At 39.0% G+C, this 23909-nt stretch overlaps 1 protein-coding gene across 1 annotated transcript in view; it reads right to left on the reverse strand.

Moving 5' to 3' along the window:
• The window catches only part of LOC123823404 (olfactory receptor 1J1-like), a 38535-nt gene extending 19103 nt beyond the window's left edge, over positions 1-19432 (reverse strand). Inside the window, 1 exon segment of the mRNA XM_045846097.1 lies at positions 18936-19432. Coding sequence (XP_045702053.1) covers positions 18936-19432 — 497 coding nt within the window.
• Positions 19433-23909: the final 4477 nt, after the last annotated feature.

The following is a 23909-nucleotide window of genomic DNA, read 5'->3' on the forward strand; positions in this document are numbered from 1 at the left end:
CCAGCAACTCCCACACCTTTAACGCTGAGCCTTGGGAAAAGGAAGAGTAGAGACAGCTGCCTGCTCGATGATGTCCTGCCTGTAATCCCTAGGACAGTTCCATACCCTCCTCAAAAGCATCAAACCTTGGGCCTAGGAAACATCTACAACCTCAGTTACATTTGCCTGAGTTCCACTGAAGACACTGCGTTTCTTCACTAGAGAACTTTGCATTTTATATTTAATTGAATCAATATCACTTAATATAGGACATCTCCCAGGATCAAACATTTATTGATTATACTTTTCTCATTGTCCTTTCATCCCCAGCTGACAGAGGAGGTCCATGAGGAGGGACAACCAGAGCAGTGTGTCCGAGTTCCTCCTCCTGGGGCTGCCCATCCGGCCAGAGCACCAGGGTGTGTTCTTCACCCTGTTCCTGGGCATGTACCTGACCACAGTGCTGGGCAACCTGCTCATCATCCTGCTCATCAGGCTGGACTCCCGCCTGCACACGCCCATGTACTTCTTCCTCAGCCACTTGGCCCTCACTGACATCTCTTTCTCATCTGTCACTGTCCCTAAGATGTTAATGAGCATGCAAACTCAGGATCAATCCATTCCCTATGCAGAGTGCATAGCACAGATGTATTTTTTTCATATTTTTTACAGACCTGGACAGCTTTCTTCTCACTTCAATGGCATATGACAGGTATGTGGCCATCTGTCACCCCCTCCACTACATGACCATCATGAGAGAAGCACTCTGTACCTCACTAGTGGCTGTGTCCTGGATCCTGTCCTGTGCCAGTGCCCTGTCCCACACCCTTCTCCTGGCCCAGCTATCCTTCTGTGCTGACAACACCATTCCCCATTTCTTCTGTGACCTTGGTGCCCTTCTCAAGCTGTCCTGCTCAGACACGTCCCTCAATGAGCTGGTCATTTTCACAGTAGGAGTGGCTGTCATTACTCTCCCACTAATATGCATCTTGATCTCTTATGTCCACATTGGGGCCACCATCCTGAAGGTTCCATCTACCAAGAGCATTTGCAAAGCCTTGTCCACATGTGGCTCCCACCTCTCAGTGGTATCTCTTTATTATGGAACAATTATTTGGCTCTATTTTTTCCCTTCATCCAGCACCTCCAGTAAAAAAAACATAATTGGCTCTGTGATGTACACAGTGGTCACTCCACTGCTAAACCCTTTCATTTATAGCCTAAGAAACAGGGACATGAAGGGGGCCCTGGAGAAACTCCTCAACAGGCAACCATTTTGTCTCAACAACATTTGCTCATCTCTATAACAGACACATTTATTCCCAGATGCCAGACCCCCAAACTTGAGCCCCCACAGTCTTGAGCCCTGCATGGAATAAGTGCTTGGTAAGTTATTGATAAGTCAAATTACATTCTGGTACAGGTATTCTCTCTTTTCCTTGCAATTCTTTAGTATAAATCATGAGATCTAACTTGATATTATTGATCGTGACTGCTGTCCATTACAGTGAGAAACTGATAGCTAGTACAATTGACGTCTTTTTCTCTTATTTCCTTGGAATTTATTAGTTATTTTAAAAACAGGTTTATTGAAGTAAAATTGACATATAAACATTGTATAATATATAGTATACAACCTGATGCTTTGATATGTACACATTGTGAAATAATCACAATTAAGCAAATGAATGTATCTATCACCTCCACATAGATATCCTTTCATTTTACTGCTCTGTGGGTGATGAGAAGACTTAATTTAAGATACACCCTCCTAGCAAATAAAAGTGAAAAACACTGCATTGTTAACTGTAGCTGCCATGCTGTACATTGGCTCTCAGGAACTACTCATCCTGCATGCCTAAAATGCTGTCCATTATTCTAAGTGAAATAAGTCAGACTCAAAAGAGATAAATACTGCATGATCTCATTTATATGTGGAATCAAAAACAGTCAAATTCATAGAAGCAGAGAATAGAATGGTGATTTCCAGAGGGTGGAGGTGGGAAGTTGATTGATGTTGGGAATTTATTAGTTTTTGTGAGTTGTTGGAAGATATTGGCTAACAGGGCTCCCTTGGCACCTGACAGGTTGCAGAATTGGGAATTTGTAAATTATCTCCTTTCCTCACCTCCCATTCACTGCTCTTTCTGTATTTTTTGTTGGTGTTGGTGACAATGGTGGGGCAGGAAAAGAAACTGCATAGTGTCCTTTGTAGCTCCAGGAAAATACCCACAATTATGAGTTCAGCTGCTCCATGTATCAATCTCTTCAGTATCTGTCTCTGTAGAAAATCACTTCCACTCAGCTGAGTGACCCCAGGTTTGTATTATGCGCCCAAGTAATCTAACTTCACTGCCATCTGGTGAAGGACCACACAGTTCTCTTCAGGCTGTACTTAGTTAAGAATAAACAGGATCACAAGTACTTGTGAGATCCAGCACCATGTAGCTATAAGGGAGAAGTATTTGGGAAAGACAGATCCCAACTGTGAACTGTACCTATCAGAGTGTGTGTGGCCTCAGGCAATTTACTTAACTCCCCTGACTATCAATTTCTTCTTCTGGGTAAATTGAGAAACTACTAAGACATCTAATATATTTTTTATTTGAAATAAATGAAATGCCAAATTTGGCTTAGCATTACAAATGACCTACAGCAATGAATATTAGCTTTCCCTACCTACGCATGAGGTGAATTTTGGAGAACTTGCATAGATAATGCCTGAGATATGGTGAGCATGGCCATGGCATGGGGAGCAAGGCGTGTAAATTACCACCACAATTCAAAGTCCATCAGCTGTCCTAGGACACAGCAACGCATCTTCTCTGGCTTGAACTAGAACCAATGACTTTAAGAATGATGGATGAGTGAGTTGTTAGGTAGGTAGATGAGGAAAGACAGATCAGAAGAGAATCTTATTCTCCACTCTCAATATTCACTCCGAGTTGTCCTGGACCTGAAGATGATGGTCTGCCTTTCAGCATCCCAGCTTATTTTAACGTGGAAAAACAAAGAGTGCCCAACACCCCTACCCTACTCTATTAAGCGGCAGGCATGAAGTCTCTTTGTCTGCAGGTTCAGTCTCAACCACTTCCAGAGCCAAAACAAAACTTGAACGAGGCTGGAGACTGTCTTGCTAGTCTAGAGGAAGCAGGCTTTGGTTGGCCTGGACACACCCATGAATACTTGGCTGGGTTTCTCTGCTAGCTCTCCAGTTCTGTTGTTTGGATCTCTGATCTTCTGTCGGGCCCTGTCAGACCCATCCTTCAAAGGGGTACCACTGTCATTCATATTTTTAGCCATGGACTGGTGGCATTGCTCTGAGTGGAGTTTTCTCAAGAAATGCCAAGCCCACTCACCTGTTGGGAAGTGTTTTATCACCACCTGTCATGCTAGATCGGCCTTCCCTGGTTGTAGACAGCAGCCCAATGCAAACTGGCAGTTGCAGTACTGATTCAATACATATGTAGATCTTCTGGAAATGGCTTTGGAAGTACGCAGTTTATCTGGGGCATCTCCCCTCAGCCATGCCAAGGCTAGCTCATGACCTTCTCTGGTGAACACACTTCACTGGGTTTAGAACAAGGTGTGCTACAGTTTTCAAAATTGTGTGTGATGTGGTCACAAGTTTTCAAATACTTGTGGAAGTTAGTAAGCACTGACACTTCAACTGACCAGTTTGTGTCCTTCACAAAAATTAAAGGTAACATTAACCTTTCAACATGTAACAACCATAGACAGACTTTTCTCAGGGGAGAAGAACCACAGTATCACAGAACTAGGCACTCCAGCATTCACATTGGAGCTTTGGATGATATATTACTATACACATAAAATTTTAACTCAGACATATAAGTTTTAAGAGTAAAAATGGTTCTATTTTGTCACATATGTAAAGTGGAGACTTACTAAATTAGAATCATTTGGCTTTCAAGGGAAATTAGATTCTTTTTTGGGGAGGGGGGAGCAGCTGTAAATGAAATCAGGAGGAACCTCAAGTATACATAAAACTTAATGTACTTGTCATTAAAGATAAAATGTTGGAGTGAATACCAGAAAAATAATGAGATTTTCCATTTCTTATTGATTCTGTAATTCAATAGCCATTTAGGAAGTTAACTACTCTATGTCAGTAGGCCTAGCCTTGGTCATACAGAGCTGGATAAAGACATGACCTCCATGCTAACAAAGGGAACATCCTAGAGACAGGTGAACTCAAAAATATGTATGAGTATTAAAAAGTGCTTTCATATAATACTACTAATAATAACTGCTTATTATGCATATTTACTACGGGTCAAGCACTATATTAAAAGCTTTATCTGTATCATCACTTTTAATCCTCATAATAATCCTACGAAGCATATACTGTTGTTATCTGCATGTCTCAGTTGAGGAAACTGAGGCTTAGAGACAATGACATACTTACAATCAATGGTAATAGCGCAAAGGAAGATATGGTCAATGCTGCCTGTATATCAGCAAAAGCTTTACAGGGGAAGTAGTTCTTCAGGTAAGTGTTAAAGGATGCTCAGGATTATAACAGAAAGTGGCAGAAATGGCAGTCTAGGCAGAGAGAACAGAGGGAACTGGGGCACTGAAATACCACGGAAATATATGTGTGAAGTGATTCAAGTCACTTCATGTGACATGTACTTGAACATGTACAAAGGACCTGTGGACAAAGACAACAGAGTGGGGATTCAATGTGTGTGGGGGGGAACAGGGGAGAGTAATGGGGGAAAGGGGCACAAGTGTACTTGAGCAATAAAAAAATTAAACAATAAAAATAAAAATAAAAATTATATGTGTGTATGAGTCGGTGGAGCATCAAGAGATGAGCCTAGGCAGGCAGACAAGGACTATGTTATGTAGGGGCTACAGTACCCTGTTGGGGAGCTTAGATGCTGCCTTGCACGGAATGGAGCGCTGTTGCCTGGGGATGGGATGAGGTAGAGATTAAACACGGGGCAGGCTATGTCTGTGTTACCAATGTATACGATGGTTTGGCAATGGATTGGAGAGCCTAGGGCCAGGGAGCTCAATCAGTATATCCAGGCAACAGGTGATGTATGTTTGAACAGAGACAGCTGCACAGGGGATAGGTAAGAGAATATCTCTAAAAATAGACTAGACCTGGTCTTGGTAATCAATGGGAACCAGGTGGTAGAATAAAGAATTGTTCTTGATCTCTGGCTCTGAACTGATATTTAAGAACACAGTGGAAGGCTAGGTAGGCACTTTCAGTAATTTTGATTAGGTTTAACAGTCTTAATGAAGCAAGGAAACAAGTTTGTGACCACCTGCTTTTGAATAAAGGGTTCCAAGCAGGAGGAAGGCAAATACCCTAACTAGGCAAGAGGCACCAGGAAGCTCTTCATATCATTTACCACCCCTTACTTTTAGTCTGTGTGTATCTTTCATTTTGAGGTGGGTCTCTTGGAGACAGCATATATATATATATATATATACACATACATATATGTCTTGTTTTCTTATCCTTTCAGCTACTCTGTGTGTTTTGATTAGAACATTTAAGCCATTTATACTTAAAGTGATCATTGATAGATATGATTTATTGTCCTTTTATTTTTAACTACTTTTCTGTTTATTTTTCTTTTCTTCTTTTTCTTAAAGCAAGCTCTTTAGCATTTGTTGCAACTCTGGTTTGGGGGTAACATTCCATTAGCATTTTCTTGTCAGAGAATCTCTTTATTTCTCCTTCAGTTTGAAATGATAAGCTTGCTGGGTAAAATAGTCTCAATTGTAGGTCCTACTTTTCATCATCTTGAATATTTCATGCCAAGTCTCTTGGGCCTGAAATGTTTCTGTCGAGAAATCAGACAACAGTCTAATGAATTGCTTTACATATTTAGGTCCTCCTATATTGAGTGCATGAATTTTACTAACATTATATTCTCTTGCTGGATTGTGTCCTTTATCATTATCTAGTGTCCTTTTTGGTTTCTTACTATAGCCTTGGTTTTAAAGTCTACTTTATCAGATATGAGCATTGTGACACCAAGTTTTTATTACACTTTTATAAACTCCACTACAGATTTATTCTTTTAGATTTAAACAGTTAATTATATTTTAATGTGACTTAAAATTAACAGCATGTTTTATTTGTATCCACATGTTTACTATTTCTGATATTCTTCACTCAGATTTCAATTAAAATCATTTTCTTCTGCCTGGCAGCCTTTCTTTACATGTTTTTTGGTGATGAATATTTTCAGCTCTTTTACATCTGAAAGTCTTTTTTTAAACCTTTCTTTTTTTAATTTATTTTATTTCACCTTCCTTTATGTCTTAGTACTCTGAGAGATGTTGCTTCATTGGCTTCTCCCTTGAATACAATGAGAAATATGCTGTTATTCTTCTCTTTCTTTAAAATGTATACCATTTCCTGAGTCTACTCTCAAGGTTTTCTTTTTATCACTGGTTTATTGGGCTTTATTGTAATTTTTACATTTAAAAACCCACTTGAGCCCTAGCTGGTGTGGCTCAGTGGATTGAGAGCCAGCCTGCAAACCAAAGGGTCACCAGGTTTGAATCCCAGTCAGGGCACATGCCTGAGTTGCAGGGCCAGGTCCACTAGTAGGAAGCGTGCAAGAGGCAACCACACACTGATGTTTTCTTACCTCTCTTTCTCCCTCCCTTCCCCTACCTCTCTAAAAGTGAATAAATAAAATCTTTAAAAAAACACACAAAAAAAACACTTTATTGAGGTATGATCAGCTACAGAAAGCTATACATATTTAATGCATATAACGTGATAAATTTAGAGATTAAGTATACACCTATGAAATCATCACTACAATATATTCCATAAACATATGCACCCTCAACAAATTATCAGCAAACCAAATTCAACAACACCTTAAAAGGATTATATACCATGATCAGCTGAGATTTATTCCAGGGATACAAGGATGGTTCAACACCTGCAAATCAACCAGTGTAATACACTGCATTGACAAAATGAAAGATAAAACCACATGATCATCTTGATAGATGCAGAAAAGGCACCTGGCAAAATTTCAACATCACTAATCATTAGGGAAATACAAATCAACACTACAATGAGATGCCACTTGACACCCATTAAGATTATTATTATTTTTAAAAAATAGGAAACAACACATGGCAATGAAGAAGTTAGAATTCTTGCACACTGGCAGGAATACAAAATGGTACAGCCATCATGGAAAATATTATTAAAGGTGAAAGTAACCCATGTGTCCATTGCCAGATGAATGAATAAACAAAATGTTGATATGTGTATATATAAAATGAACTATGTCATTTAGCCTTATAACTTGTGATACATGCCAAAACATGGATAAACCTTGAAGATATGCTAAGTGAAAAAAGCCCAAACTAAAAGGGAAAATATTTTATGTTGCCACTTATATGAAATATCTAGAAAAGTCAAATGCATTGAGATAGAAATTAGAATGGTTACCAGGAGCTGAGGGATTGGGGAATGGGTAGTTACTATTTACTGGGTACAAAGTTTCAGTATGGAATGAAGAAAAAGTGGTAGAGATGGAGAATGGTGACAGCTGCACAATAATGTGAGTACTTAAAATCACCAAACTGTACACTTAAAAATAATTCAAATGATAAATTTCTTGTTATGCATATTTTACCACAATACAATAAAAGGGATTAAGAAAAATATACCATGAAAACACTAATCAAGAGAAAATTGGAGTAGCTATTTTAATGTAAAAGCTAATTTCAGAACAGAAAAATTATCAGGGATAAGGAGTGCTAAAATTACATAATGGTAGAGAGGTCAATTTACCAAGAAGAAATAACAATCATTAATGCACAGGCACCTAGCAAAAGTGTCAAAAACTAACAGAATGGCAAGGAAAAATAGACAAATACACTATTACACGTAGCTGGAGATTTTAACACCCCTCTATTAGGAAGTGACAGGTCCAGCAGGCCAAAAATCAGTAAGGGGATAGTCGAACTGAACAGCATGATCAATCAACTGGATCTGACTGACATTTTTAAAACACTTCATGTAGCAACAGCAGAATACAGACTTTTATCAAGCTCACATAGAATATTCTCAAACAAATCCCAAATGTTAAGCTATAAAACACAACTTAATAAATTTAAAATAATAGAAATCATACAAAGTATGCTCTCAGATCACAAAGAATTTAAACTAGAGGTCAACAGCAGAATCATAGTTGGAAAATCTCAAAATATTTGAAGATTAACCAACACTCATCTAAATACCACACGGGTCAATCAAGAAGTCACAAGACATATTTTAAATATTTTAAACTAAATTAAAATGAAAACACAACTTGTGGAAAATGGTGGCATGAGGCAAAAGCAGTGCTTTCAGGGAAATTTATAGCATTAAAATGTACATATTAGAAAATAAGAAGCTCTAAAAGCTTCCACCTTAGACAACTAGAGAAAGACAATATAAACTTAAAGCAAGAGATGAAAGGAAATACAAAAACTGGAGCAGAAATAAGTAAAACTGAAAACAGAAAGTTAACAGACAAAATTAATGAAACCACCTTCTCACTACACTTTCACCTGGCCTTTTCTCGGTGTGTGCATGTGGAAAGAGAGTCTGAGATCTTTGGTGTCTTTTCTTATAAGAACAGTGATCCTGTTGGATAGGGTCCCATCTTTATGTTCTCATTTAACCTTAGTTATGTTCTTAGAAGCCCCATCTCCATATACAGCCACACTAGGGGTTAGGGCTTCAATATATAAATTTTGGATGAATACAACATCACTCCGTAACAATACATATACATAGAAAATCTTTGTTTCTGTATTTGTTCACATTATTGGGAGTCTTACTTTATTTAATTTCTGTAATTCACTAATGTGGCATTTAGTCACTCTACAACAGTCCTTATAAAATATACCTCATTTGACTTGTTAAGGAACTTTTTTTACATTGTTATGGTACTGTGAACAACGTTGCCATGAACCCTCATACTTATGCCCCCAACTGGATATGTGCAAAACTTTTTAGGATACAGAACTTGAGAGGGACTGCACAGTCCAAGACAATGAAGATTTTTCTATTGTAAAACATAATGCCATACCGTTTCCCTGTTAGAAGAAATAAAACTTCTTAAAAAGTACACACGACTGTCAACAAAGAACAGCTTCTGATGTAATTTTTCTATTCTATTGCCATATTTTGCTGCATATAATGTGCTCCTGTGTATAATGTGCACCCATGTTTTTGGCCCAAACTTTCAGGAAAAAAATCTTTCATAGGAAAATATGCATGTTAATGGTATCATTATAATTGCCTGATTTTAACACAAAGCAGAACAAATTAATAACATGAATATTCACACATCTTCACCTCAAATAACAAGCACATGATATTTATCTTCTAGGTGGCTTTCAAGAAATGGAGTTGGAGATGAAATACATTTGGAATCAATTTTGCAAGAGGTTCAGTGGAAAACAGCTCTTGAATGGTAATTCTAAGGCATCGTGAGAAAACTGCACCAGAGAATGCTGACACCATAGCTTTTGAGCAGACCAGGATTTACAGAAACCACAGTCCACTTCCTAGGCTCCCATTGTGATGAGGGGATATAATGGTCCTCATTCTTTTGTTCGGTGAGTGTAAGTATTAGCATGTTTTTGCTATTCTTGAAATAGCATATGGTTCAGAAACAAGAGATTTTCATTAACACACTCAACTTCCAATTTGGTTTCTTACAAACTTGGAATTATATTTTCCCTAATGTCAACTGAGAAGGAAAAGGCTTTTTGGAATCACCAAGTTCCTAGTTGCTGCTTTGAGGCAATTATCATTAACCCTCCCAGGATGAACTCTCCTATTGCCCACTATCAACAAACAGTTCTTCCCTCAAGGGAACCAAAGGCCAAGAAGCAATTATTTCGTTTGTCTCTAATTTGGAGGTGGGGGTGTGGAGTTGGTCCCTCACCCCCACCTGGACTTTTTCTCTATGATTTGTCAAGTTAGAACTCACATCCACTGCTCAGAGTTGTAAACAAGTGTGTCTATATATCTATGTAATTTGGTTTTCAACTGATAATTTTCCTTCTTGTGATGCATCTCTGAGACCCTTAGAGACTTCACCTGCTTCATTATATTGTGTGTCTTCTAAAGGGAGAACCTAACCTTCCCAAGCTTTGTAGCTGAAGGCATAAATGCTCATCACCTAACAGGCAATGAAAGGTCAGGAGTGGAATTCACATTCAGTAATGTGACTGTATGTGTTTGTGTGTTTGTGTATGCCCAATGTAAGTTATTGATCTCTAGATTAGCTTCATACACCTCACACCAGATAAGAGCAAAAAGCTCCACACAGTGACACTCTCAGCTGTCAAAAAGAAGAACCTTTAAGGATTTTATTATTTATTTTTAGACAGAGGGGGAGGGAGAGAGAAGAGAGGGAGAGAAACATCAATGTGCGAAAGAAATTGACTATCTCTCTCACACCTCCAACCGAGACCTGACCTGCAACCCAGGCATGTGATCTGACTGGGAATCAAACTGGCAATCTTTCTGATTGCAGGCCGGCACTCAATCCACTGAGCCACACCAGCCAGGGCAAACAGAAGAACCTTTAGATTGAATAGATGTTTATATAGAAGGTGGATTCTATTTTTTAATAAACAGACCATTCTGTTCTCTTTCCCTATTATTTTTTATATTCACATGGGCAAATCTAAGATTATCTGACCTGAAAAGAAAGAGAAGTAATATCATTGGCAAAGTGTAAGAAGTGTTAGAATATGACAAGAAAAATATCCATTATGAGTCACTGGAATAAAACCTAGATTAGGAACTGTGAAAAAGGAAGTGTTATTTGATAAATTAGGCTGAACACTTACAAAGTTTATTCTTCAGCAGATCCAAGATATGACTGGAAAAAACAAAGTATTTTCTGGTGTTCTGAGAACGTGAATGAGAGTGATCTGGTAAGAACTGGGGGGAAAAGGTGGGAATGTAGAAGAGAAACAGACTTTTCTCCATGTTCCATGACAATTACTTAAGAAAGAGTGTTGCCAGACTGAACATGTTGAGGAGTGGGAAGGAATTTTCTTAAAGGAAGGACTGATGGCTCTATAACAAATTATGTCTCTAAATCTACATTATTGACACAGATTCTTATCCTCAATCCCCTTGTCTTGAGCAGTTATATACGATGTTTCCACCAAGTTTCCAAGTCCTGACTTCTGTGAGGTCCAGAGCATTCCACTGGGTTCTTATCTTGACCTAATCCATGGAAATAAAGCAATGTTATTAATTAAATATTGTTGGAAATAGAAAAATATTAGAAATAAGCCAAAGTACGTGTGAGAGGCGTGAAGAAATTTAAGAAGGACAACAGACCACTGGGAGAGTCTCTAGTAGCGTTTCTAATAACTGGTTATAGACCCAGCCTCGCACCCTAATTTCCTACTCTCAGATTTCTGTCGTAAACTCTTGGACTCTTCAGACTTGAACTTGATCTGCTACAATCATCATCCCGATGTTTCATGATTTTTCAAAAAGCAACTATGCTGGGTTTAAGGTAGATATAAAATATCCTGATGTTAGACCATCACTAACCCACTAGTGGGCGAAAGGCACGAGCTATTCAGGTTAAAATCATGTACTGACTAACTGTCCTGTTTCTGTTGTATGGTAGTTACAATGATTTCACATTTCCATCTCCTTTTTCATCTACAGCAAAACAGAAGAAGACCATGAAGAGGGAGAACCAGAGCTGTGTGTCCGAGTTCCTCCTCCTGGGGGCTCCCCCATCTGGCCAGGGAAGCAGGGCATATTCTTTGCTCTGTTCCTGGGCATGTACCTGACAACAGTGCTGGGCAACCTGCTCATCATCCTGCTCATCAGGCTGGACCCCCCGCCTGCACACGCCCATGTACTTCTTCCTCAGCCACTTGGCCTTCACTGACGTCTCTTTCTCATCTGTCACAGCTCCAAAGATGCTCATAAATATGCATACTCAGGATCAATCCATCTCATATGCTGGATGCATTTCCCAGGTGTATTTCTTTTTATTTTGGGGTGATCTTGACAGCCTCCTTCTCACCTCAATGGCCTATGACAGGTACGTGGCCATCTGTCATCCCCTCCACTATACCACCATCATGAGTCAGAGCCTGTGTATTTTGCTAGTAACTGTATCCTGGGTCCAATCCTGCGTTTCTGCCCTTTTGCATACCCTTCTCCTGGCCCGCCTCTCTTTCTGTGGGGACAACATTGTCCAGCACTTTTTCTGTGATCTCTCCACCTTACTGAAGCTGTCCAGCTCAGATACCACAGTTAATGAGCTGTTTATCCTCACTGTGGGGGTGGTGGTGATTACCCTGCCATTCATATGCATCCTGGTTTCATATGGCCGCATTGGGGGCCACAATCCTGAAAGTCCCCTCCACCAAAAGGTATCTGCAAAGCCTTGTCTACATGTGGCTCTCACCTATCTGTGGTGTCTCTGTACTATGGGACAATTATTGGGCTGTACTTTTTTCCTTCATCCAACAGCTCCCACAACAAGGATGCCATTGTGGCTGTGCTGTACACCCTGGTCACTCCCATGCTAAATCCCTTTATCTACAGTCTGAGGAATCGAGATATGAAAGGGGCTCTGGGGAATATGCTCAGTAGAGGACCACGTTACCCTGGATGAGCAGAGTTGTCCTAGTCATTAGATAGAAGACCTACTCCATCCTGCAGACTTCAACGTGAGCATCCTTTCCTGCCTGAATAGCTGCTTTGTAACAAGTCTTCATGCGGCACCCATTCTTCTGTCTCTGTTTCAGCTTGGACTTAGTTTTCTTCTGTTTCATTTTCTTGTTCATTTTAGAATTATGCAAAAGGTATATTAAAAACATACCTGCACAACTATTCTTTTCTAAATGTATTTTAAAATTTTTCATAAGATATCCTTTTTCCTATAAACATCTTAAACGTTTATGGGGCCAGAGTTTTATTTTCTTATAGTTCATAAACTTTACATAGGTTACAAAAATACTCCTGCTGGCAGTTTCATGATTTTATTTTTGTGTTTAATTTTTTAATACATTTGGAATTTATTTTTATGAGTGACATTAATTAAAACTTGATTTTTGTTTTTGTTTCTAGTTTCTTATCAATTGCCCAAATCTTTGTTTTCAGTTTTGTTTATAGAGTGATGGTATATCACTTTTTCTTTTCTTAAATTGAGTGGGCATGGTTACAGAATGAAGTAAGGTGTTTTTCTATAAAGGCCAGGAAAATGGGCCAGAAAGGACTGGTAAAGGCACCAGGTGATAAACTCAAACTTGGGGGGACCCCTCTGTGCCCTGGGATGACCAACTGGGAGTGAAACATGGGAGAGAACTAGAGATTTTAAAGCAGCTTTCAAAGTGATGATGTGATTATCAGCCTAATCTGATAAGGGAGTTCAGCCTCTCAGGGTGTGGAACTAAGAATGGCTAGTCAGTGAAAGAAACCATCAACCAAATGAGAAGACATTTGCAAATGACATACCCAATAAGGAGTAATCTCCAAATAAGTAATAAACCTCTATATAATAAATTTGCCAAAAAGAAATTACAATTGAAATTATAGCCTGTTAACAAATGATATGACATATTGGACTTTTGGGGCTTAACTAATGTGCTGCTTAAATAAAAGTTTACAGACTTAAATGCATATATTTTAAAAATGAGTGAAAGTCAATGACCTACTTTTTCCTTTATTTATGACATAATACATGGGAACAAACTTGCTTTTTTGTAGCAAAAAATTAATAAAATATATGAAGGAACTGTTTATAGGCATTCAACAACAGGCAAAGCAGAACTGTGATTCTTAAAAGAAGAAAAATGCATGAAATGTGCTCTAAATTTGTCTGTATTGTTGCCCAGGAGTATACTTTACAGATGACAGCTTTAGATCCGAGTGCAGATTTCTGGAGTGAAAAGGTAGAGATTAGAATTTGGGGTACTCAAGCAACTGGAATTTGTGTGGCAAGGTTCCTGAGAAGAAAAAAGCTGTCCAAAAGTCAGAAGTGCACATGGGGTTTAAACATGAATCCTTGGCAAAAGGGCTGAGATGGGCATGCTCTGGGCGACCTATCACAGGTTTATCAGAGAGGTTGCTGCAGGAGTAGTTGCTCAATGGAGATGTCAGAGGTCACATGGTGATGGGTGTGTCTATTGTTAGAGTTCAAGTAGAGAGAGCACAGGGAGCACTTTGCAATATTCAGCTCAGACCCCAGGAAATCTATTCCCTAGGACTATAAGTGTACCCTAGGGTAAGGGCAAATCCCAAGAAACTAAAGGACAACCTGAAATAGATCTACCTGAACAAAGAATAAAACAAAATCTGAAAAGATTAAAAAGGATCTGCCAATAATTTAACTGATTACCAGAACAAAAGTGAACAGACTAAAACCAAAATATAAAAGTACTACTAAATGCATCATCCAGCCCATAGCTGGTGTAGCTCAATGGATTGAGTGCGGGCTGCAAACCAAAGTGTTGTAGGTTCAATTCCCAGCCAGGGTACATGCCTGGGTTGTAGGCCATAACCCCCAGCAACCAAACATTGATGTTTCTCTCTCTCTCTATCTCCCTCCCTTCCCTCTCTAAAAATGAATAAAATCTTAAAAAAAAAAGAAATCCTATCTCTTTCATGACTGCTTATTTATAAAAAAAATGCATCATCCAAAATTTCAAACAAACCCTGAAAAATTTTTAAACACATAAAGTAAACAAAAGTGCACCATGTCAAGAAAGGAATAGTCACAAGAAACAGGTTGCAAGAAACCACAGATACTGAAACTGACCAAAAAAAGATGTGGAGACAGTTATCCTAAGTATGTTCATTACATTAAAAAGAAAAAGGGTTATACTGAGTGGGGTAGACAATTCATGTAAAGAAATAAAAACTCAACATTTCTAAAATGTGGTTAAAAGCATCAACTTACAGAATCAAGCTAAGCAAACTGAAATAAAGATAAATTTAACAAAAGAAATGCAACTAGACACAGCATAACTAAAGATAAAAAGAAAACACCCATCATACAAGACATCTGGAGGAAGACTGATAAAGAATTGGACAGGGTTAAGATTGGAATGGGTTGGGGCAGGCTGAGTTGTTCAAGTGCAGGGTACTTTCTGTCTTTATTTAAATTTTGTTAGTTTGGTAAGAGTACATTGAGCTAATTTTAGTTAAAAATTAATCTTTAATTTATATTTGCCCTAATTACTGAATTTTTGGCAGCTCTCAAATTTAGCACCTGAAGCAAACTTTTCACATGTGCTTCATTTGCCTCATTCTAATCTCACCCTAATTAATCAGCAGCACTTCTTAAAAAACACCACAGTTAATTTGTATTTAAGTACTAGAACTAATTCTTAGCTTCCTTCCAAAATAACTTAGAACAGTGTTGGTGAACTTGGCCAGTATTTTAAATTTCCAATGGACTTTAGAAAGGTGTAGGAGCATTTGCTTGGTCCAATGAATGGAGCTGCTACCAGTGGTTAGTGCTCAGTGGCCAGTGCTGCTGAATGGCTTGAAATGCACAAGACACACTACACTGCCCAACAAAAAATTGCCCTTTTCAAAGTGTTAAGAATACCCTCACTGGCTGGCTTCTTTCACTTAGCATAATACTGTCTAGGTCCATCCATGCTGTCAGAAAGAGTATGAGTTCCTTCTTTTTTTACAGACACATCACATTCCATTATGTAAATGTACCCCATCTTTTTTATCCACCCCATCTACTGGTGGGCACTTGGGCTGGTTTCAGATTTTGCCTATTTTTAATATAATGCTGCTATGAACATAGGGGTGCATTTATTCTTTCTGATTGGTTTTTCAGGATTCTTAGGATATAGTCCCCAATACTGTATGATCTCACTCATATGTGGAACCTGAAGAACAGAATAAACTGGTAAACAAACAGGACCAGAGGCATGGATACATGGAACAGACTGACAGATCCCAGAGGATAGGGGGCAGGGGCGGCCAGAAGAGATTAGCCAAAGAACACAGAAATATATATGCATAGCCCATGGACACAGGCAACAATGTAGTGAAGGCCAGGGCCAGTGGGGGCTGGGTGGAGGGAGACAAAGGTGGGAGAATGGGGATGTCTGTAATAGTGTTAACAGGAGAAACCTAGTTCTTCTTGCTGAAGCAGTAAAGAATAACAGATCAGCAAGCCTATTAGCATGCAGGCAGTGTTTATTAGTGCTAAATTCTAATGGGAGAGCAAAAGCAAGGGTGGCAAGAGTCTGGGGTGGCCAAAGGTTGGGTGACCAGCACCTGCATGGCCAGAGGCCAGAGACAGAGTTCTTTGTCCTGAGGAATATGAAAGGTGATATACATGGAGCCATTTTAAAATAGAACGAAAGCGGCCATTTCAGAGAAACTACCTTGCATGTCTTGCTTCTTGAACACTTACACTGTTTAAGCTGGACCAGGTCTTTGGACTGTACCAAACCTACACTGTCTTACAAACAATTGTTTGTACAGCCAGCAGGACAGCAGACATCCTGACCATCAGGACTCATAGTTCTGGACTCTATCTGAAGACAGAATCAGTAACCAATCTGGTATAGCCAAGAGTAACTCAGCTTGTTAGCACTGATAAGGATTCTACTTCCTTCCATGTAATTATTCCTTTCCTTTCATTATTAAAGCCCCTTGCATTCAACCTGTAATAGGGTCACCATTTGGATTTCTGCCTGAATCTGTGCTGCCCAAATTGCAATTCTTTGATCCCAAATAAATGCTTGTTGCTTTTCATTTCAGTGTTTTAATTTTAGGTTGACAGAAATAACCTTGGAAATCGGATGCTACTGTCTACATGGTAGGGCAAAAGTAGGTTTATGGTTGTTTGTATGGAAAATAATACAATAATTAATCAATAAGAACACAAAAATATACTGTTTCATGTACTCACAACTGTAAACCTACTGTACTTTTGCCACACCATGTACATTTCAGGAGAATAAGTGGCCTTATTTAATAGATTAGGCATAGTGAAGCTCTTGTCTATCTTTCTCCAGAGGGAGCTTGAAAACATAGAGGAAGCTGCAATCCAAGATCTAAAATACAGGTAGTAGAGAAAAAGGATGAAAACTTGAAATGTTCTTCCCAAATTTTACACCTAGCAAATTCATTCATGATGAAGCTCAAATTATAGCTCCTCCTCAATACTCCTCTATTTTTGTGTAAAAACTAATCATTCTAAAGTGATGTCAACAGGAATGGCAGGGTAAAAACCCTGAAATATACCTAACCCAACAAAAAATAAAATCTGAAAATAAAATATCTAAAAATCCTATTAAAACTCAATTCATTTCCTGAAATTTTCTAAGGACTTGGGAGTGATGAGGTGAATTGTGGGAACTAGGAATGCTTGGAGATAAAATATTGGAAAAAAAATTCTACACATTTTTGAATTCATAGAAATACTTGCTCATTCCACCTAAAAGTAAAAAGGTTTCTTTTTACTTTTGAGTGACCAATCCATCCCTCACAAAAATCAAACATCTTTACTTTGTGTCTTACAACTCACTTGGGTATCTGGTGTCCATGAAATCTTGGTGCCTCAACTGGAACTTCCAGGTTAACATCTAAAACATGCTGCCCCTCTGTCTGGGATCATCGGGGTAAGACAGAACTTGGTGTGTCTGCATAATTCTGATTTTGTTCAGTCTCAGGTAAAGCAGCACCACCTCTGGGAAGTTCTTCACAGTCTCTGCCACTAGGCTTAGCTAATTATTCCTCCTCAGGACACAGTGTTCTCCACAAATGATTATAATTCTTGGCCGAATTGCTCTGAGGTCACAGAGCCACGATTCAAGCCTTCCTTTCACTAACTTCAGTCCTACAGTGTTCACCTCTTTGAACCTCAGTTTTCCCAACATATCTCTTAGGGCTGTTCTCAGGATTAAAGTAGATGATGTTAATGTATGTTAAGATTTTGACTGGTACCTAAAACAACAGATGTGACATTTATGTTGTTGCTGAATATCTGACTGTGTTGGGGAGAAATGAATTGTGAGATGTATTCCTCAAGGACAAGAAAATAGGGTGTTAATAATTGTGTAAGGAGAGTAAAATTTAATATGTTCTCCCTGAAGGTTCTAGAAGGGTTCAGGATCCCTGGATGTTTGGGTACCTGGGGAAGGGGAAGCTATATTAGCACCAAAATAGCAAATTCTTTAAAAATGGAGATGTGGAAAACGAAACACATTTTACAACAACTTAAAAATTGGGAGAAGGATCAGTCCTGGCAACTTCTGTTTAATGACACCAGTCAAAGTGACACAGCATCCTCAAAGTCTTTTACACTCCCCATTATCCGAGAAAAGAGCAAATTAAGTCCCATAAAGCACATCCTGTTTTCCTCATCCCCCTAACAGGTCCAAGAATGTCATCCAAGGTTGTGAGTGACAGCTATAAGAAGGAAGACAAGTGAGCTATATTTTTAATAATTTGTATTTACATGGCAAGTATCAGTTGGAACAGTATGTTTTCTTATTCAAGAGTTTTCTCAAGGCCCCTTTCATGTCTTTATTTCTCAGGCTATAAATGAAGGGGGTTCAGCATGGGAGTTACCACTGTGTACATCAACGAAGCGATTATGTTATTGTCATTGGAGTTGTTGGGCGAAGGAAGAAAATATAAACCAATAATCGCCCCATAATAGAGGGTCACTACTGAGAGATGAGATCCACATGTGGACAAGGCTTTACAGATGTTACTGGCAGAGGGACCCCGGAGGATGTTCACCCCAATACGGCCATAGGAAACCAAGATGCATAAGAATGGAAGCATAATAGCTGTTAATCCCACAGTAAAGACTACCAGTTGGTTGAGGGAAGTGTCTGAGCAGGACAATTTGAGCAGGGCATCAAGGTCACAGAAGAAGTGGGGGATGGTGTGCTCAGCACAGAAGGACAGCCGGGCTAGGAGGAGAGTATGCAAAAGAGCACAAGCACACGCAATGACCCAGGACCCAGCCACCAGCATGACGCAAATGTGCTGACTCATGATGGTGGTGTACTGCAGAGGGTGACAGATGGCCACATACCTGTCATAAGCCATTGAAGTGATCAAGAAACTGTCCAGGTCTGCAAAAAATATGAAAAAATACACCTGTGAAATGCAGCCTTCATAGGGAATAGAGAGGTGCTGGATTAGCATGTTCATGAGCATCTTAGGGACAGTGACAGATGAGAAAGAGACATCAGTGAAGGCCAAGTGGCTGAGGAAGAAGTACATGGGCGTGTGCAGGTGGGGGTCCAGCCTGATGAGCAGGATGATGAGCAGGTTGCCCAGCACCGTGGTCAGGTACATGCCCAGGAACAGGGCGAAGAACACACCCTGGTGCTCTGGCAGGATGGGCAGCCCCAGGAGGAGGAACTCAGACACGCTGCTCTGGTTCTCAGGCCTCATGCTGGCATACTAACTGGAGAGGACTGGTAGAGAAAGTTGAAGGGAAAAGGTGAAGCTTCTCAGTTTGAAAAAAAATGACTGTTGTGACATAGCATAATAGAAATGTCCTTTTGATTCAGGAAATATCTTCATCCTTATTTTCTTACATTTGATGTATATTTTGCTGAATGAATGCAGAACAAGTATAGGATAGAATATACAGCCACTTTCTCAACGTGGTCCCATTCTCTGAATAATAGTACTAAGTTAATGTTTGTTAAAAATTGTCCTTGTGCACTGTTTTAAGAGTTTACATGCAGTAGCTGACTCAACAGTCTTAAATCTATGAATAGGTAGGTGCTGCCTCATTCATAGACAACACCATTTCCAGTTCAGACAGGGGAGCCGATGCTGACAGTCTCATGGTCACAGCAATAAGAAAAGAAGCAGCTGCAATTTGGACCCAAACATTTCAACTCCAGAGTTTGTCCTCTGGAGACAAAGCAAATGTGACATCAGAATCTCATTGACCTTCACAATTTTGCATGTCATGATCTGTCTAACTCTGCATCCCCTGCTTGTCTACATAATCCATAGTTATTTCTGATTTGTTCATTGGTTGTGGACCCAGAATCTATCACAGACAATTAATACACACACACAGTATAAATTTGCTGATCAAATAAAAAAATGCCACATCCAATTAAATTCATCATGGCAGCTTTCTGAAGAAACTTATATCAGGTCTTATTCAAGACTCCGTTTAAGCCTAATACTGTTGCGGCACCATGTTACTTAGTTGTCACACGGCATCACATTCAAAGAAGTGCAACCTAAAAGCCAAAAGTAATTTTAAAAAGGAATTCTAATCTTTTCAGTGTCTCTAAAATAGCCTCTCAGAGATCTATTGATTTAATGATCTAACCTAGGTTATTAATTATTGAAATATCTATGTATATAGTTTTTAAAAGGCAGGAATTCACTATAACATATCAAAGCTTACTATAAAGCTATACTGATTGTAACAATGGTGTATTTTTACAAAGATATACCAATGATACAGTGGCAGAAAACAGAGAGCCTGGAAACAAGGCATGTCTAGAACGAGCACTTCACGACCACCTGACTGGCTTTATAAATCAGTGAGAACAATACAGGCTCTCCCGCCAATGGCGCTGAGGCAGCTGTCTCTCTTTCTTTTTTTTTTTAACATTTTATTTATTTACTTTTAGAGAGGGAAGGGAGGGGGAAAGAGTGAGAGAGAGAAACATCAATGTGCGGTTGTTGGGGGGCCGTGGCCTGCAACCCAGGCATGTGCCCTGACTGGGAATTAAACCTGCGATGCTTTGGTTCACAGCCCGCGCTCAATCCATTGAGCTACACCAGCCAGGGCCGAGGCAGCTGTCTTTCCACAAGGGAAAAATAACATCCCATCATTACCTTACACCGCACACTTAACAATCTCAGATGTATTAAAAACCTAAATGTGAGAAGCAAAATTTCAGAATCATTAGAAAAAAATTTATAGACTGTTATGATCTTAGGGTAGTAGCACATGTCTTAATCAAGATCCCCAAAGCATACAACATAAATATAAATCTGATTGCATTAAGATAGTGTTTCTTTAGTACAAGCACTACTGCTACTGTAGGAAAGCCACAGGGAGACAAGCCGTGGATGGGAGAATATGTACCATCCTGAGTGAGCAAAAGATCAGCTCTCGGGGTACATGCAGAATTCCTTCATATTGGTAAGGACAAGACAAAAATGCAATTAATATATGAGCTAGAAATTCACAGAAAAATGAAGTCAAAATAGGCAACAAATATATTAAAAGAGGATTTACTTTCCAAGTGATGAGAGATGCAAATGAAAACATTGAAATACCACTGATAAAAATTTTTTTAAATATATATGAGAACATCATGCAATGACAAGCATGTGAAGAAAAGAAACTCTTCAGACACCGTTGTTAAATATTTATGGTAGTTCTTCTATTTGAACATATCTTATAAAGTTGAAGATTTATATTCTCTTTGATGTACTATTTTTTTCTCCATTTATGCTATAGAAAGATGCTCACCTTTCTTCATGAAGAAAAAGATCACATTAATATTTGCAACTCTGTAATAGTTAAGAACTAAAACAACTAATTGCCCACTAGTCAATAAACTAATAAACTGAGGTTAGTTTATTCCTGCAACCAATCCTATGCAGCAGTAACACTGAATGGACTCTATACCACAGTGTCCATATGGACAGATCTTTAAATATAAATTCTGGGTTAAAATAGATGCAAAATTATATGTACAATATATCGTATCAAAACACTCAACAACACTATATTATTTATGGTATATATGTGTGTGATAAAAGTATAAAACACATAAAAAGTATTAAAAGGTATTTAAAAACTCTGTGATAGTGGTTAACCATACCAGGAAAGAGCAGGGAAGTAGAAATGGTGGGTGGAGCATTGGCTGTGTCTGTAGCGTTCTTAGTTGCTTGTTTTAACTGTCAGAAACAAATGTGGCAACATGCCAATATTTGTTCAATCTGAGTGTGGGTACCTGTGGTTGGTAATATATATTTTTTAAACACTAAATAATGAAGATATCACTCTAAAAAAGGAAGAAACAATTATAAGGTCACATTCTCCGGAAAATGTTATTCGGTTAGAAGAGTGAGATGGAGGGCAGAGGGTGAGGTCTATTCAAACACATGAGAAATCTGCATAGGAAGGCAATTCATGAAAAATGTCATCAGTTTAATGTGCTGTACAGCTTGGTAATATTGACATCTTTAAAAGAATGACTTCATAATAATCAATGTTAGGAAGGCAGTAGATCTATTTTTTTTCTTATCCATTTCCAACATTCCTTTAATCCTATGCTTTTCCCGCCAGCAGTTCATAAAAGTTTTACCACTAAAGTTTAACGGAACTACTTTTACCAACCTCTATAGCCAATCAGCAAGTTGTCAATCCCAAAGGCCAAATCTTCTGCTCCTAGGCCAGCTGGTCAAGTCTAAGAAAAGTATTGTCATAAAGATGCTCTAAGGAAGCACAGAACCCATGCCCTGGTAATTCTCTCCCATTTAAAGAAGGGGCGAAGACTGCTTCTGTTTCATTCCCACCTAAACATACACCATCCAACACAAGGAAAAGAAGCAGGAGCAAGACCTAGTGTCTAGAGGTCTCATGACCACTTTGTCAACTGGGTTCAGAAGGTAACGATATACAGCCAGTCTGGTTCCCCCACCCCGACCTGAGTGAAAGGAAGAGTGGAATCATGAACCAACTTAGTTCAGTAAGTGAAAAGTCAGTCAAATGAGAGCTTTCAATGACTACAGCAAAAGCAGCCACAGGTTGGCTCCCTGTAGTATCTGGAACCAGATGTCAAATCAGAATATCAATGAATGCTTAATCATGAGGTCTCTCAGAAACAAGTGACGATAGTGTGCTACTTAGTCCTAGAGGCAGAGAAGGCTTTCTGCAGATTCTAGCACCTCGAACCCAAACCTGACCCCACAACCTTCATGGATTGTGGGAAATGAGTGATGGAACACTTAAATTTGAGATTTTTCAGACCCTCTGGGTCAGGTTTTCTCAGGGACATGCAGAACTACACCTGTGTGGTGTGACTTTCAGAACATTGAGCCTTCCAGGTGACCCTACCCAAAACAACTCCCTGAATAGCCTGATAGTACCTTAAATTCTTTCATCAAGAGCAAAAAGGCTTTAGATCCCAACTACAGATTGAAGTTAAAGGTGAGTATTTCTGGGAGTCACAGTCCTCTGTTCACCACTCTCACTGAGGTGCAATGGCTGGAAGCTGTATATTCTGGGGGCCAGGTCTGGGGACCGGACAAGGGTAATGACTTCCGCAAAGTGAGGAGGGGGTCGGGGTGAGGGGTGGGCGTTACAGGCAGAGTGAAGGCAGAGGCTACAGACACTGAAATCAAATTTACTCTTTCCAAGTTGTCTGACATGGCTGAAGTAGGGCTGGAAATAGTCAAACTGTTAATAAAATCTGATTTTGCTCCAGGTGCTTCCCAAATACTTCTCACTTCTTCCTATAATCTTTCAACATAAGCATTCTAATTCTCATGTTAGGAAGAAGAAAATTGGGACTCAGTGATGAAACTTGCCCAGTGTATGGTAAATCTGGAATTTGATAGTAGGTCTAATGGGCTTCAAAGACTAAACTCTTCCCACTATACTATGTGATTTTATAGACTATATCCTCAAGTAAGACAGTACTTGTGGCCTGAAAATACTCTAGAATTTTAGGAAATAAATCAGAAAGTTTGAGAATGAATGAAAATCTATGGTTTCAAGATATGTGCTTAGATAGTTATATCAAAAATAATGACAACAGTAACTATGTTAATAAAAAACAAATTATTAATCTCATATTTATTGTGGAATATAGGCCAACTGCTGTGATATACACTTCATATCATATTAGCCCTAACAGGACCACAAAAAAAAGGCATT

The sequence above is a fragment of the Phyllostomus hastatus genome, unplaced genomic scaffold (assembly GCF_019186645.2).
Source record: "Phyllostomus hastatus isolate PE091 unplaced genomic scaffold, TTU_PhHast_1.1 phas_contig_495, whole genome shotgun sequence".
Lineage (NCBI taxonomy): Eukaryota > Metazoa > Chordata > Mammalia > Chiroptera > Phyllostomidae > Phyllostomus > Phyllostomus hastatus.